Source organism: Lycorma delicatula, chromosome 1 (assembly GCF_047948215.1).
Source record: "Lycorma delicatula isolate Av1 chromosome 1, ASM4794821v1, whole genome shotgun sequence".
Lineage (NCBI taxonomy): Eukaryota > Metazoa > Arthropoda > Insecta > Hemiptera > Fulgoridae > Lycorma > Lycorma delicatula.
Genome location: NC_134455.1, coordinates 137,689,363 through 137,707,692, shown reverse-complemented (window position 1 = coordinate 137,707,692; position 18,330 = coordinate 137,689,363). Strand labels below are relative to the sequence as shown.

The following is an 18,330-nucleotide window of genomic DNA, read 5'->3' as shown; positions in this document are numbered from 1 at the left end:
CATAAAAAAGATAATATATTAACACTCACTGTTAATTTATTGAAACAAATATTATCAATGATAATTCCACAAAAAAAAAAATTACTTAATATTGTATGATTACTTACTATTGAATTAAATGAAGAATTTAATAAAATACTTAGTGACTGAAAATGGTTAAAAGATAAAAAATAAATGCTGCTTTAAACATAAAAATGAAAGTTTTAATTTTACAAAATTTAAAATAAAAGTAGTGTTTATATTCAATTAAATTGTAATATTGAAACATATAAATCTAAAAAAGACGCATTAGCTAATTATACAATTGTTTTTAAAACTAATAATAAAAAGCTGACAATAATTGTGTACATTCCAGGTAATGTTTATTTATTCTTATTTAGTGGAAAAATAATGATACATGAAAAAAGTTTTAAAAAATTCAAAAGTAAATATTTTTAAACTTTGATTGGCTCCCTTACTCCCAATATTGCCCCTAATATATTTTTGTTTAGCCACTCTCACTATTACTGTGCATAGGAAGACAAAAAAATTTCAGTTAAAATTTAAGCAAGAAATAAAAAGATAGCAGCAGCTTTTTTCATTTTTTTGAAAAGGGGAGAATTTGGGGGCAATTTTTTTTTTTTTTTAATTGCAAAATAAGCTTGTACTAAGTTTAATTCAAAGAGGCTTTTTGTTTACAAAATTTTGTAAAAATTAACCAAAAATTTTTATCTTCCTACCTCACTAACTGGAGACCCCAAAATTTTATCAACAAATTGCCCCAAAATACACAATTATCTGAGCCAGATCTCCTCAAAGTAAATGTATCCAGTCAAAAGTTAATCTTCAAACACACCAACACATGTACATATGAACATTACCCTCCTTTTCTTTTGTTTTGTAGGGTCCCTGGGTCATTTGATTTGAGAATATAAAAAAAATCCATACCTCATTTTTTGAGCGAATACCAGTTTTCCATCTTGCAGTACAGATTTAGAATTATAATGCAAGGAAAGGAAAAATTAAATAAATGAATTAAAAACAATCAAAATTTTAATATTTTGATTGTTTTTTGCTGAAAAATATTAATATTAATGCTGAATATGTTCAGCATTGTCAGTGATGCTGCTTGAATCCTTGAATCTTTTCTTTCTGATAAATCTTTGTTCCTTTACACGGGAAAGAGAAAGAAGTCACATAGACCCAATTCGGCAAATACCAATTGCCACGTTTTTTTTCCTAACTGCTGCGTAATAAAAGTAGTGGCCTAACATTGTTGTGGTACAGGTCATTGCTGTACCGCTTCTCTTAAGGTCCCCTTCTAACATCCTCATTTAATCACCTTAGAACAACATGATAGAATTCTCTGTTAATCTGTTTGATCAGGAGTTAGAAACTCCTTGTGGATAATCCCATCAGTGTAAAAGAAACATATCAATAAAGATTTTATGTTTCTCTTAACTTGACTGGCTGAACTAAAAACAGGCTATTTCACTGGGATGACTACCACTTAAAGGTCATATCTGTAAACCCAACTTTCATTATCTTTGATGACTTAGAAATCAATTGAAACTGGTTTTATTTGGTTAGTTCACTGCAGGCATTCATGTGATACTGCTTGTATTGTTATTGAGCAGTCATGCCAGGAAATTTGTACCAATCCTCGTGTTCAATTTTTATGAGAAAATCTGCTGTCATATGTTAATCCTGTGGTGTTACAGTGTTGTTGATGGTGTGCCTACAATATTCCAAAATTGCATTCCAAAAGGTTCTGATCATCCTGAACCTTCATTACCTACAGTCGTTCAACCATTTCGAAAATGTTTAAAGTAGCAGCCCTACATTTTGTATGTTTCTGTGGCTGTTTTACAGTTTAAAACAGAATTTGATACAGGTACTCTCTTCTTTCAGCTCAGTCATTGGGAAATCACATTCATAAGCAAATGTGACTATGTAATACTGATTTCCAATAACTAATACATCTGCTGACATAGAAACTGCTAGATATACTGGCTCGTGTGGAATGTATTACTCTGCTATTACTGTTGTTATACATTATAGTTAGTAGTCCTCATTTTCATGCAAATACAAATTTTGGGAATCTTTGGATTGTGCCACTTATTAACTGGTTATGAACATTGACAAGTTTTGTGTTGCATGGTCCAAATTACTCTCCATATTTGGTTTGTAATATAACAGTTACATTCTGTGTATTTAAAATTCAGAATTTCAACTTTTTGATTACCACTCTGTCCTTGAATACCACAAAGTTGTCTGTATTGAGCCAAGCTCAAGACAAGTTTTAGTGCTTATATCTTTTTATATTTATTTTTCTCACCAAAGTTAAATTCTTAAACCGATGGGTATAAAAGTTTTTCTGGTTTATGTGATTGACTTGTATATAACTGCCCGACTTAATAGTTAACATTATCATCTTTTACTGTCTTTTAGATATCATTTTTTACAGGAGACTGTTTGTGGTGTACTCCACATGTTTTACAATTTGTATATTTGTTTTATTTATGAAATCAAGAACATCTACCTTTTCTATTACAGGTATCATAACCTGTCTTGTATATGATGAGATTTATCATTTTTATTGATTTCTTCCACCAACTTTTGTTCATTGGCACGATAAATGTTTGGTAGGTATGCAAGCTGTAGTAAATGTGATAATATAAATGGTGAGCATCTAGGCCCGTATTATTAGTAGTAATATCTGTTGTTGGTTTCTGTATAATGAAAGGTAAAGAATTTGTATACTTTTCTAATATAAGATTGATGAAATTTATGTGGTTATTGTTTTCGGTTTCTCGCATAAAATTAATTTTCTAGTTTATTCTTGTATTTGATTAAAATTTCAATGTGCTTTTATGTATCATTGAAAACTTTAAAGGTTATATATCCAGAATAAAAAATAATTCTCTGACAAGCTTTACTGCTTTTTGATAGTAAATGTTAATTTTCATAATAACTGATGGAAATTACAGCTTTAATTCACTTAAAGATTTTTCACTCAGGATCTTCTTTGTTCTTAAAAACTTTATTGTTAGATGTGAAATAATCTTGTTATATGATAAAAACTCTTCTGTTTGTTACCAATTTAAAATTGCAGTTTGTTCTAAACTATATTTAAATGAAGTTATTTTTGGTACTTCCTGTAATGTGTCAGCCACCTTTTTTTTCTGTTTTGCCCAGTTTTTTTTTATGGACTCCCTGAGTTTCAAATCTATAACTGTACACAAATAGAACACTTCACTTTGTGGACACAAATAACTTGACAATAGCGATATCAGTTTTCAACTTCATTTAGTTGTTATACCATAAAAGTGACAGTGCCTCTTTATTTTTCTGCCTCAACATGCATTCACAGAGGTACGAGTCCAATAACTCTAGGGCTGCTTTTATTTCATAGCTTTGCATTTCTCCACATGTTTCCAACATTTTGTGTACCTTTTTTTGTATCCGCAAAATTATGAGAATAGTTAATAATAAGCAATTGAAAACTTCTCTTTCAATTCTATTCTAAGTTTTCCATTTTTACTGACACAATTGTTGCCCCTGGCCTAATAAACCATTTAATAACCAGATCAAGTCTTGGAGCATTAATAAAATTTCATTTTTTCAACTGTTCTCATTTTGTTACTGATCTGCCCTTACTTTTAACCCTCTACAGATTCTGGATTCTCTGCAAATATAATTGATAGAGAAGTGGGACATATCATGTTGGCTTCATATATATTAATTGTTACAAATTAGAGTTTGGATGAGAGGATTTCTTTTTAAATAGATTTTTATAATTGCTTAGTTTAGAAAACGCATCGAAAAAAGTTTGTGTTCTTTTGTCAAGGAAATAAACAAATGTTTAAACTCAAACTGAAATTAATAAGATACAGATTTTTTTTTTAATTACACTTTTTCTTTCAGTTCACAAGTTTTTGTAAACAGTAATGAGGAAAATGTTAAAAAATGGTTTTAAAAGTTGATGCTGTTGTAAGAGGATACTGATTTAAAATGAAGATAAAATTGTAAAATCTGTAAAGGATACTTATGTTAGAACAGTAAATATGATATTGAGGAAGATGTATTACTGTTTGTATAATTAAGTTTGAAGCTATTTTATTGAGTTAGTCAATTCATCTCCTTGATATAAGCATCAATTGAATTAATTGTGTCCAATGCAGCTACTTTCCAAATACATAAGAAATTTTTTACCTGGGGAATCAAAAAGTGATAATGCAAAAAATTTGAAATTATTTTAATATTTAAAATTTTTCATTTGTTAAAATATAATACTTTTTCATTATTCTTTTTAAAAAGTGCTGTGTAGTATTTCTAATTTTTTTTAATGTATTTATAAACTTAACAGTTAATTGCTGTAACACAGCAAATGTGCATTATTTTACATTAAGAAATCAGAATTATTAAAAATTTAAATATATCTAGATATTAATTAATTTCAAATTATTGATTATCTTAAAATATTTTGTTTTTTCTTAAGACAGTAGTCTTAAAAAAGCATATACTTGTGTGTATGAAACTGATTGCTCTTATTTTGCACGAATTTGCTTGTATATGTATTTTTTTATTAGTTTAACGTAAAATTTATTTTCATTCAGCACCTTCTTTTTTCGTAATTGTTGTATTATTAAATTATTTTTTTTTACATAATTATTATTTAATTTACTGGGTAATTCAAAAAGGACTAGAAAACTTTAAAAACATGTAAAAATTTCTTTAGGTAACTTACAGATTCGGTTGAGATCTCATTTCATAGAAAAACATATGAAGTTGGTCACCTAGCATTCACTTTGGTTAAATATGGCTTCAATTTGTAGACTGTAGCCAGCAAGTCGATTGTCACCTCTACAGCTGCAGTGTTAATTCAAAGTTTTAACTCAACAAGATCAGCAGGCAAAGGTGGTAAATAAATCTGATTACAATGAAACCCCACAAGCAAAATCTAGTGGGGGTCAAATCTGGGGAGCAAGGGGACCATGCAATTGGGCCTTCACAATCAATCCACCAATCAGGGAATCTAGTAGAAAGAAAATGTTGGACTTCTAGTGGTTAGTTGGTACCCCATCTTGCTAATAGTAATGATTTCCATCTTGTTCATCATCGTCTAACTGAGGAATTAGAAAATTTTGAAGCATGTCCAGATATATGATACCATTTATGGTTCCCTCCTGGAAGAAGAACAGGCCATAAAGTCTGTTTGCTTAGGGCACAAAAAACAAATTTCTTGAGGGTTTTCACTATCTCGTGTTTGACAGTTAAGAGTGTTCAGTTGTTCACCTTGCCACTGATGTAAAACTTTGACTCATCACTAAAAACTTTGTTTTAGAGTAACTTTATCATCATCTGTAATGTGTTGAACCACGGTTAGTTGGTATGGTTTCAAATACAATCGTGTTTGTAATATGTGCAAATATTCACTTGTGAAATGCCAGTCTCACATGACATGTTGAGTTGATTTCTTCGGACTATGTACAAAGGTTTCTCTGAGTTGTTCCACAGCAGCTTCAGGGATGCTTGAGCATCGTGGTGTATGTTAAACAGAACAATCTGTCTCAACAAAGGTTTGGTGCCAAGTGTAAATTGCATGCTTATTAAGAAACTTCCTACCATACTCTACGAAAATTATGTTGAACTGATATTAACTGCAGTTGGTTGTAAATAGTGAAGCCAAACATTCCAAATCAGTAAATGTATCCATTTTTAACAACATTGGTGGCAGCGCTAGTGGCCAAATTCGGTACCAAAGAACTACTTAAGTAAAAACTTGTGTTTGCTATCTGAAATAAGATCTCAACCGAATCCATAAGGTATCTAAATAATTATTTATATAATTTTAAAGTTTGAATTCCTTATTGAATCATGTGGTATTATGTTTAAATAAATTGTATTTTCAATAGAAAAAAGTGTATGCTTTAGATCTTTGTTGAAATGTTACATAAATGTGCTTGTGGTGTGCGGTTTTTTAAATGACTTTTTTTAAATTTTTTCCTAAGCATAGCAGTAGTGCAAACGACCCAAAAAAAATACTTCGACAATATTTGGGATGGAATGCCAATAAAATTTCTAAAATATCGACTTTTTTGGTTGGTTTAAACTTTTAATACTTTAAAATTTTAAATAATAAATTTAATAATTTAGTAATAATAGTACAGTAAAAATTTCATCTTAATTCACCCTCCACCCCCAGAAAAATAAATCTTAGGTAACGTTTTACTAATAGTACATTTTTTTAACTTCCTCCATTTAACATAGTAAACAAAAAACTCAAAAATTTTTCTTGAAAAGTGATTTTGGAGGTAGAGTAGAAAAAAGTGTTAATTTGTTTGAATTTTAAAATCTTTTTTATTTAAACATGTAATGATAATTTTACAATAAACATCATCATTAATTACTCCCCACCCCAAAAATGAAATCTTAGTAGGTAACATTTTTCATGTATAATAATTTTTTCACCTTTTTTTTTGTCTTCAATCATTTGGTATGATGCAGCTTTCCAAGATTCCCTATCTACTGCCAGTCGTTTCATTTCAGCATACCTCCACCTACATCCTGCATCCCTAACAATTTATTTTACATATTCCAAACATGCCCTTCCTGCCTGCACAATTTTTCCCATCTACCTGTCCCTCCAATTTCAAGCGACTTCCAAAATGCCTTAAGATCTGACCTGTAAGTTTCTCTCTTCTTTTAGCTATATTTTTCTAAATGCTTCTTTCTTCATCAATGTGCTGCAACACTAATTCATTTGTCATTGTCTACCCATTTGATTTTTAACATTATCCTACAGCACTGCATTTCAAAGGCTTCAAATCGTTTCTTCTCACTTTTTCCAATCATCCAAGTTTCACTTCCATGTAAAGCTACGCTCCAAATATATACTTTCAAAAATGCTTTCTTAATGTTTAAATTAATTTTTGATGGAAGCAAATTATATTTCTGATTAAAAGGTCGTTTTGCATGTGCTATTCAGCATCTTATGTCATTCATGCTTCGGCCATCTTAACTAATTCTACTTCCCAAATAACAAAATTCTTCTATATCAAAGTCTTATCTCACCCTATTTTTATATTCAGTAGTCCATCTATTTTATTTCTACTTCATTTCATTACTTTCATTTTGTTCTTGTTTATTTTCATGCATTTGAATTTACATTTGCATTTTGTTCTTGTGTAGGACTTCATCCGTGACATTCATTGTTTCTTACAACATTCATTGTTAAATATTTCTTACTTTTAGCTAGAATTACTATATCATCAACAAATCATAGCATCTTTATATTTTCACCTTGTACTGTTACTCCACATCTAAATTGTTCTTTAACATTGTTACATGCTAGTTCTATGTAAAGCTTAAAAAGTAACAGGGATAGGGAACATCCTTGTCAGGCTCCCTTTTTTATTACTACTTCTTTCTTATGCTCTTTGATTATTGCTGTTGTAGTTTGGTTCCTGTAAATATTAGCAATTATTCTTATTTCTCTATACTTGAAACCTAATTTTTTTTAAACGCTGAACATTTTATTCCAGTCTATGTTAACAAAAGTCTTTTCTAAGTCTATAAATGCCATTGATGGTTTGTTTTCCTTTAATCTTCCTTCTAATGTTAATCTGACCACTAAAATTTCTTCCCTTTCGCTATACTTTTCCTGAAACCAGTAGTTAAGCTAGTTCTGTATTCTTCACATTAATCTGCTCCTGCTTTCTTTGGTATCATGACAAAAACACTCTAGAAGTCTGACGGAACTTGCCCTTATTCGTAAATATTACACATCAGTTTGTACGATCTATCTATTGCTTCCTCACCTGCACTGCACAGTAATTCTGCAGGTATCCCATCTATCTCAGGAGTCTTTCTGCTCCTTTAATGCTCTATTAAATTCAGATCTCAATATTGTATCTCCCTTTTCATCCTCTTCGACTTCCTCTTCTTCCTCTATAAGACTAGTTTATAATTCATTTCCTTCATATAACTCTTCAATACATTCACTCACCTATCATCCTTTTCTTTCGTATTATGAATCAATATACCATCTTTATTTAACACATTAGATTTTAACTTATGTACCACAAAATTCTCCTTAACTTTCCTGTGTGTTCCATTTATTTTACCAATGATCATTTCTCTTTCCACTTCAGAACACTTTTCTTCAATCCACTCTTTCGCTAATTTGCACTTTTTGTTTATAGTAATAGCACTTCTCTTTGTTCTGACTAAGTTTGCTTCTGCTGATTTAAGAATTTCCTTTTTAATTCCCCCATTCTTCTATATTTCCTACCGTATCTTTTTTACTGAGACCTCTTGCAATTTCCACTTCAAAAATTTTTTTATCTCCTCCTCAAGCTTCTCTGAATTCACCCGATTCATGTAACATTTTTGCTTCAGGTTATTAAATCCCAATCTACATTTCATTATCACTAAATTATGGTTGCTATCAATATCTGCTCCTGTATATGCTTTGCGGTCGACGAGTTAATTTTTAAATCTTTGCTTTTACCATGATAAAGTCCATCTGATATCTTGCAGTATCGCCCAGCTTTTTCCATGTTTATATTCTTCTATTATGATTTTTAAAGCACAGTAAGTTGGTTCCCTCTTTCATTTCTTTTGCCCAGCCCATATTCAGCCACATTATTTTCTTCCTTGCGTTTTTCAATGCTTGGATTCCAATCTCCAACCATTACTAAATTTTCATCCCATTCTATGTGTTTAGTTGCTTCATCAGTTTCTTCGTATACACATTCTATCTCATCATCATGGACACTTGTAGGCGTATAGACATAAACATTACCAAATTAAATATAATATCATCTCTGCAGCCCTCAGTAATTATGTAAACCAGTACTCAGAAAATTAATCATGTTAACTTTTCTCAGTGTTTATATTTATGAATGTGCATTCTTTGTTAAAAAAAAAAAAGTAGTAATTCTTAATAATAAATAACAATATGTCTACCTCCATTAAACCAAACTACAGAACTGTTTTTGTGTAACTCAATATAATATTTCAACTTTAAACTAAAGGCCTGTATATTCTTTAATAAATTATTTAACCACAGTAAAGCTTTTTCCATCAATTTGTTTCAAGTATTTTTAGATAATTTTTTTTAGGAACAATATTATTCTGTTAATGAATTTTTAATATACTAATAAAAAATACTTTTAAAAAACCCGCTGTTTTTTTGTATCCTGTTCAACATATACATAAATATGTACTTAAATAATTTTCATTATCTTATCATTATTTCTTGTGTTAAGTTACACTTAAAATAATTAATATATCCTTTTAATCACATCTATTGTTTATTATTTATTTTATAATTAGTTATGTGTTGGTGATGCTGTTCTGATCAAGGTTTTACCATGTTTTCCCTGATCCATCCAGGCAAATGCTGGGGCAGATTTTTTTTTTAACCATTGAGTAGCACATATTGTAATCTATTTAATGTGTTATTTTATACTGTCCAGTACAATAAATTTATTTATTACATATTAAAAATATTGAAATTTATATTAACATAACTGACAGAATCAACATTAAATTCTTATGCCATGTAATGAACACAGTGTTAAAAAACTTAATTACAATCTAATAGATAATTGAATATAGCACATATAAAACAGTTCAGTTGATCAAGAGCAATGCTAAGCATTCATTAAAATAAATTGGAAACCGGTTTACAAAAAGAAAATTACTTAAAACCCAAAACAATTTCTATATTGATTTTTAAACAGTTATCGTCTGTAGTTGCTGAATGAATAGTGTGTAAACAAATAAAAAATAAAAAAATAATAATTATTAATTAATAAAACAGTCAGTATCTTAAGACAACATTAATAACAAAGAAAAATTGGAAAAGGTTTGAAACTAATTAGAAAACAATTGCAAAACTAAATAAGAAACAAAAGACACATTAAAATAATATGGGAGATTTTAATGCTCAAATAGGCAGGGAAAGAAGAAGATTCTCTGCTCATAAGAATATTAATAAAACTGGAAAAATACTAATAGAACTCTGAAAAACAAAGCCTGAAAATAATGACCAGATTTGAAAAACATCCAAAAGAAGTAACAACTTGGAAATCACCAAATTAAATTCTAGGGGAATTTTAGACAGATCGTGTGGAATTCTCTTCAAAACGGTTGACAGAAATCCAAAAAGCTAAAGTAAGAAAGGTAGATTTTGACTTGCTACCCTTCGCAACTTAAAATAAAATTCTTCCTTAATTCTAAAGATTTATAAAACCAGTAATTAAATGTGACATTCAGAAGTTAAAATTGAACGAAACAGAGAAGGAAATTATTTAAGAATATGAAAAACTCTAAGCTAAAAACTGGAATAAAATAATAAAACAAATATGAGAGAAGACTTGAAAAATTAAAAAGAAAAAACGTGTGGGGTGAAATGAAAATTGTGAAGAAGTTCTAAAGTGGAGTGGAGGACGATCAGGAATACCTATGTAGCGAGGATGAAGAAAATCCCATACTAGGTGTCCCAGATTATATACCGGATCCTGATCGTCTCGCAGTCGCTGTAAACCTGTACCCCATGGTACAATGTTATTGATCGACTTGCCGGCAGAGCATCCCGCCCTATTCTCCTCTCGGAAATCGTACCGATACGAAAAGATGCTGAGTGTAATAGAATTCTTTCGGGAATTTGCTGTCAGCTCGCTCGGGTCCGGAAATTCAGACCAGGGGACTACGTCTTCATGCTTGTCTGTCGGCACACAACCGACAACCCAAAGTGGGAGCACCTACACACCTGCAGTTACCAGAGATCCACCTGCAGGTGTAGCATTCGGAAATATTACTGAGAAGCAGTTAGACATCGCCACTCTGTTCGCTGCTATGAGCTGCAAAAAGAGAACTGGATCCATATCGTCCAGTATCTATATGCAGAAGAGCAGACAGTCCTACTCCTGGTCCTCGGACACGATGAATGGTTCTCACCTCCTCAAATTCAATCTGTATCCTATGGACAAGATACAGTCGATCCCGTCACGAGAATGGTGGCGGACTGCCACCGTGCGCGGGAAGGTGGCCCTGGAGGAGGGGAGCCTAATGATGTATCTATTCCTGAACACGGTAATGGAGGGAATAGACTGGCACGAAAACCGAAAAGAATAGCTCCTGGCGAGCTGGTATCGTTTAAAGTCAAGTATTCCACGTCCCCGCCGAAACGTCTGTTGTCCAGCTCCTTTTTGTTGGATTCGACCGTAACGGAGGAGCTAGACGATTCTGACAAAATAGTAAAGTTAGCTCTGCATAAGGTAAAACATATATACAACAATTTCGACGTGTTGGATTTTATGCAACACTACAATGATAATCCGTCCCTATTCAACGCCCAGACGAAGGCTGAATACGACGCCGTTGACAGCGTCTACTCCCTTGTCGGCCTTCTGATGTTCCAGTTTGACTGTGACGTCAAGGATTAAGTTGTTCCTAAACAGCCTGTACTGTGTATGCAATAAAGGTATGAATAAATGCAACACCGTGTACATTTTGGGTCTGCCAAATTCGGGAAAGAATTACTTCTTTGACGCGCTTGCGTGGTTTTTTCTGAACCCCGGCTACATAATCAGCCCCAACTGCAACGAACGGTTTCCGTTCATGGGTGGTTTTGGCACGCCGTATCAATATCTGGAACAAGGCCAGACTGGATCCCTATTATAACGAAGACGTCAAACAGATCATGGCCGGCGACCAGCTCCAAGAATCATGGAAAAGACCCTCCCTAATCGTATTGAGTAACAGAGAAGTCTTTCCTGACGAGCGTGCCTTTAATATACGTATGATAAAATACAAATGGCGAACCTGCGGGTTAATTTTAAGTAAAACACTACAAAACAGAATAATTGATAAAATTGAGAATTATTTAGGAGAATATCAGAGTGGTTTTTGCCCAGGAAAATCCAGCGCTGAACAAGTTCTAAATTTAAAAACTATCAAAAATGATATTAATAAAAATGGTGTAAAATATGTTAACAGTTTTTGTTGATTTTAAAAAAGCTTCCGATTCCATCCATCATGAAACGTTTAAAATATTAGAAGAAGCAGAAGTAAATAGGAAAAGTATACCAGTAATTAAACAAACACAAGTAAACATTAAATCTAAAATTAGACGTGGAGAATTGTCAGACATTTGGGATAAAAATAGGCGTAAGGCAGGGTGTTGGAATCTCCCCAGTTCTAATCAACATTACCTTAGAAAAAGTAATTAGAGAATGGAATAAGGAACTGGTTAAAATATTAAATTTCAGAGTCTGTATATTTAGGGACGTAAAAAAATAATTATCTATTAATCATTTATTCTTTGCAGATGACGTAGTTATCCTAACTATAAATGTAGAAGAAGCAAAATTAAAACATACATACATCTCTTGGTAGAAAACTGCAAAAAAAATAGGTTTAGGAATTTCTTATGAAAAACAGAATTTATAACTAATGATAAGAACTGTTTAATTTGAAAAGGTACAAAAAATTCACAAAGCAGGCAAATTTAAGTATCTTGGGGAGATAACACCAACTATACTTGAAAAAGAAGGAATTAAAGGGAGGATTCATAAAATGGAAACAGCTTATATAGTGACAGATATTTACAATAAGAAATTATTAAGCTAAACTATGACACTACAAAACAGTAATTTGCCCAGGAACCGTACATGCAAGCAAAGGTTTAGGAAAGTTTAATGTAAGAAATCTTTAAAAGAAGAAAGGAGTATTAGGAAATTTTTTGGACCCAAAAGAACAAAGGAAGGTTACAGGTTAAAATCTAAGAAAAAAATTTAACAAGAAATAAAAATATTTAGAAATAGAAATGAAGAACAGAAGAATGACTTGTGTGGCTATATTTATGGAATGAGTCAATAGACTTAAACAATTATTTGATTTTTACATTAATAAAAAACAAATAGGGTGGCACCGTGAAAAAAACCAAGATCTAGAAAAACTAAATAAAGATTGGAAGAAAATAATAACAGATAGAGTTTTGAAAAACAGTTAAGGATTTCAAACTAGATGAAAAGGAAAAACTAAAGAACAGCTAAGGAAAATTTACAGAGAGCAAAAACTAGCACTCTTGGAAAGAATGAAAAAGTATTGTAAACAAGTAAAGAAAATAAAAAGAATAAAGGAAAGGCAATGAGATCTAAAGAAAGTCTAATCGAAAGAAGAAGAAAATAGTACCTAAAACTATTACAAAATTGTATTTCTACTAGAATAAATAAATCTTTTATTCTGATCAATAAATAATTAAAAAATAATAATAACGATTAAAACATTATATAGAGAATTATAAAAATAATGGGTACTCCATAATTAAAATAAAGAACTGCCCCAGCCTTTTCCTGAATGGATCAAGGGAAACTGTGTTAAAACTTTGTTCAGAATAGGATCATAAAATACAAATTTAATAACTTATGAAGTACTATTTAAAATTCATTGACAGATTGTTTCTGTAAAAGAAAAAGGTTAATTATGTTTTAAATTAATGAGAACATTTTTTTTAAATATTTCAGTAAGTTATTAAAAATGGCAGTGGAATCATAAGGCCTTTTTTTCTCATAAGTCGAAGTATTACATTGAATTATACAAAAACAGTTTTGTTGTTTAGTTTGAAACTGGTGGATTTTGTTATTTTTTTTAAGCTGAAAAGGCTATAGTTTTATGAAAAATTGCATATTCATAAAAATAAACACTATAAATTAAATTTTTAAATATTATTCTATAGTGATTCTTATTTATTTAAGACAGATGATCTGATAGCCAATCTTTATACTATGAAAACATGTCTTGACTTATTAAAGAAATCCTAAGTGATGATGTATTTCAGACAGTAATACACAAGTTTAAAAAAGTTCAATAATACTAAAAATGTCTTATTAATGTGATTAATCTCATACAATTAGTAAAATTCATTATGTAAAGCATTCAGTTGGCATTTTATTGTTTTACTTTTTTGTATTATTCTAAATGTTTTCAAAAGAAATTATTTAGAAATCAAAACTGAATAATATTTAAAAATAAAAATGTAAAAACCTTAGAAACAGCCTATATCTTAAAATTAAAATAACTAACAGAGCTCAAGACATGAATGACAGCCGGCGAAGTGTCAATTTCAAACTTACAAACGTTAAGATAGTTAAAAATCATTGTATTTTCCAATTGTTGATTTTTTATAACTGGAGTATACACATATAAATTAACTGAAATGTACATCTTTCATTTTACATAACTGTGTAATTTTCTTTTTTAGGGAATGGGAATGGGCCACGTCCAATGGCGATATTTGAATTATTGGATTATATCGTAAATGAGCCACCACCCAAATTACCATCTGGTATATTCTCAGATGAATTTAAAGAATTTGTTGACAGATGTCTAAAGAAAAATCCAAATGAAAGAGCCGATTTGAAAACACTTATGGTAAGTGAATTGCTTTTCTTCAGCAAATATTACTACGTTTCAGTGCTATTTTCCAATTTTTTCATACCTTCTTGTTAGAATCTACAAATAAAATGTTACTAATGTAAAATTTTTATTAAGTTAAATTTTAGGTATTAGTTTATTATTAATATGTATGTCTTGCTAATCTTTGGATGTTTGATTGAAGCAGAATTCATTTAAAATCTGTTATCCAACAAATCCCGTATCTTGACAGTTTTTACAACAGAAAGTGGCTCCTGCTTTACTGAAATGCCTTTTCAGGGAACAGTTTAATAGCGTAAGATAAAATTGGTAAACATACTCTTCAATAACTGGCATCGTGGAGTTTATTTGGTTTGTTCTATAAGTTTTTAAAATGTACAGTATTATAAACATTTGTTAATAATTTATGAAAAAATAACAGTGAAAGATTTTTTCCCAAAGTAGTTAGAAATTTCTGGATAAATTTTTATTTATTAATTTTCATATAATTTTAGTAATTAAAATTTTATTTACGATGTAAATTATTTTAAAAAAAGGTTTATACACAAGGTGCTACCATAAAATTCTAGAAATATAACAAATATTTGATACAGTACCATCATTCCTGGATTCATCACAGTCACCTTGGAAGATCAGGCTCTGATTCCAGCAGTTTGCCACAAATGGAATCCATCCTGAAAGTTTAATTTTTGTGAATGTGTTCAAATCACTTGCAATTCCACTTGAATCTTCTTTCTTTGCCTCTTTAACTTGATATTCAATTTGAAAATGAGAATGAAGTAGCCTAGAGCCAAGTTGGACAAATAAACTAAGGAAGAAGATAAACCTTGATGTTTTTTTTACAAAAAATTACTGCATAATAAAAGTAGTAAGTAGCCTCGCTTGCCATAGTGAAGGATCTGGTCATCCCTACACCATTTTTCTTCATGTTTCCTTTTCATATCCTCTTTAGCTGTTAAGGACAACGTGATAGAATTCCTCGTTAATCATCTGACCAAGATAATCTCATAAGTTTGAGATGATTGCTGTTTAGGTTAAAGGTCAGAGCCATAATCCCAACTTTCATAACCTTTGAAGATTTAGAAAGGAAATCTAGATCAGTACAAAGCATTTCTTTCAATTTACCAGACATTTATGCAATGCTGTTTCTGTTTGTCATTCAGCAAACTTGCCACAACCTTTGCAGCAATCGTTCTTGTGTTCAATTCTTATGACAAGATCTGTTGACATCTCATAAAATATCCCTCTGTGTTTCCAGCCAGTACATGTAACTCCCTCTGGAAGAGGAGCACATTGCTTCCTCCAAATACTACGGCTCTCGAAAGGTGTATTCTTGTTAGGTCAAAAGGCACTAGCATCAAAAGGACTTCAGAGGACAGACTGAAGTGGAATCACACCAGGAGAATGAAGCTCATGTGCACCTAGTCTCCCACTATCAACCCGTTCAACAATTTCTCATTATTCTAAAGGATTGGAATGTGAATAACAATTCCATCTGTAAATAAAAGAAAATAACTGTAACCGCCACTAAATAAACTATGACCCATGCGATGAAGGAAAGGCACAGCAGCAAGAAACATTCATTCAGATTCTGCGATTAGTAGGGAGATAATAAACTCTCCCGCTATCCTTGCATACCTGTAATTCCTCAGTGTTGCAGATGTCATTGATTTGCTACAAACTTCCACAATCACATTCTGAATTGCACTGACATTTTTCGTTATTCTGAATATTCATCAATAAGATCATCATTATAAAGTTTAAAACAGAACTTGATTCAGATACACCATTTCCTCAGATTGGCCATTGCAAAATCGCAAGCAGAAGTGACAATGAAAATCTGCTTTTACCACAACCACCACCAGCAACTAACACATCTGCTTAGATCCTATCACGGGGTGTACTTACTGATGAAGGATGTATTATCCTGCTAGCTACTAGTGACGTTTGGTTGTACTAATGTGTATACTGCAGTATGTGGAAACATTTAGGTAGCACCTCATTTAAATATAAAAGAACTTCTTAATGAATCATTTGATATAACCAAGTTGAAATTCTGATGAATTTTTGAGGAACTTGAACTAAAAAAGGACGTAGTCAATTTGCAACAGTTTATTGATGCCCTTTTGTATGTGGTAGGAGGGGGTCCCTACTTTAAATGACAGCTTTCAACTTGGCTCCATTTCTCAGTAAATTCCATTTAAAGATTTTCAGATGGTTCAAGTAGCTTATTTGTATATCTACAGTTTCAGCCGCAGCTAAGTGATGAGTGTACCAGTCCTCTTTCTTTTAACTTTTATTTTTTTCTTATAATACTCTAATGCAGGTGACCTTCTTTTATGACCATACAGGATCACTAGAAAGTCCATTATCTAAGTCTCTTTGAAAGGACTATTTGGGCCTTGGGATCTTCCCAATACTTTTTCATACGCTCCAATCTTTATGCTCTTTCTAGTGTTGAAAATGTTAGTTCATAATGTGAGTGTTTAAGCTAGGTTTTTGTCCTTGATTTTTTTAGTTTAATTTTATCTTGTCTGTGGTGTCTTCTGGTGTAAGGCCAATTTCCTTCAGATCCTCTCTTATTTCTCTGATCGATCTACATCCTGTCTTGGTGTTTTTCAAGTTGAGATTGCACTGTACCAACTGTTACAGAAGTCTCAAATTTTGCATCCTCGTGATGTGTTCAAAGAATCCTAGTCTCCTCTTACACATGGTATCAGTGATGGGTTCTAACTCTTTGTACACAACTTTGTTTGGCATGATCCACTACTATCCATCTTTCTGGTACTTTTTGTTGGTGCGGTTTCTTTCGATTTTCTGGTGCCTGTCTGTTTGATTTATATGGAAGAATGTTTCTGCTGCATATATGGCTTCTGGTTTTATAACTGTGTTGTAGTGTCTTATTTTTGCAATTATGGATAGACATTTTTTATTGTAGGTGTACCAGGTTAATTTTTGTTCTTTAACTAGTTTAATTGTTCTTGTTGGGATTAGGTATTTTCGTTTAGGTTCTTTGTTATTATTTTTCTGAGGTATTTAAATTAATTTATTTTGACTTTATTACCATTTATGTTTACTTCTTTTAATTGTATTGGTTTTTGAGGTATAATTTCTGTTTTTTCTAATGATACTTTATGGCCGATTTTATGTCTTGTTTTGAAGTTCTGATATCTGTCATTTAGCTTCGTCAGTGTTGTTTGCTAGCAGTCCCAAGTAGTTGGCGAAACCAAGGCAGTTTGTTTTGAATTTTTGGCATATTTTTATTTTTGGGGGCATTTTGTGAGCCATTCCCTCATTAAATTTCCAGAGTGCAGTTGAATAGTAGAAGTAAGAGTCCATTTCCTTGGCATAGTCCTGTTTTGATCTCAAATGTTTCCGAGAGTTTGCCTCTGACTTTCACTTTTGACTTAGTATTTGTGAGGGTTGGTTTTAACATATTTATTAATTTGGGATGTAGTCTGAGGTGCTACACTTTTTTTTTTTACTAGGGATTCTCTGTGAATGCAGTTGCATACTTTCTTGAAATCTATGAACGTTATCACCATGTCTATGCTTCTTTTCTGTTGTAATCCATTATTAGCTTGAGACTCATGATCTGGTCTGGACAGCTCCTCCAAAGTCTGAAACCTCCCTGGTATTCTAGATCTATCTTGAGCTCTAAACCAACTAAGGCTTGAGGATGATTCTTGAAAGAATTTTGTATGTTTTGTGTAGGAGTGAGATTCCCCTATAGTTGTTGGGTCTGCTTTTTTTTGTAATGGGTGGATGAGGGTTGTCATCCAGTGTTCCAGTAGCTCTTTAATCCAGATGTTGATAAGCTTAATGTTTATGAAGGGAAATTTTTCCTGGCCTTCCTGCATGTTTCCAGATCTCTACAAGGTCTGATCTCCCACCGCTTTC

The 18,330-nt window shown here is 31.5% G+C and overlaps 1 protein-coding gene across 3 annotated transcripts in view; it reads left to right on the top strand.

The window, feature by feature from the left end:
* Positions 1-18,330, top strand: part of Dsor1 (mitogen-activated protein kinase kinase 1) — an 86,033-nt gene that overhangs the window by 54,566 nt on the left and 13,137 nt on the right. For all 3 annotated transcript variants that reach the window (XM_075362032.1, XM_075362021.1, XM_075362027.1), the window contains one exon: positions 14,258-14,427. In XM_075362032.1, the coding sequence (XP_075218147.1) occupies positions 14,258-14,427 (170 nt within the window). The remainder of the gene's footprint in view (positions 1-14,257; positions 14,428-18,330) is intronic.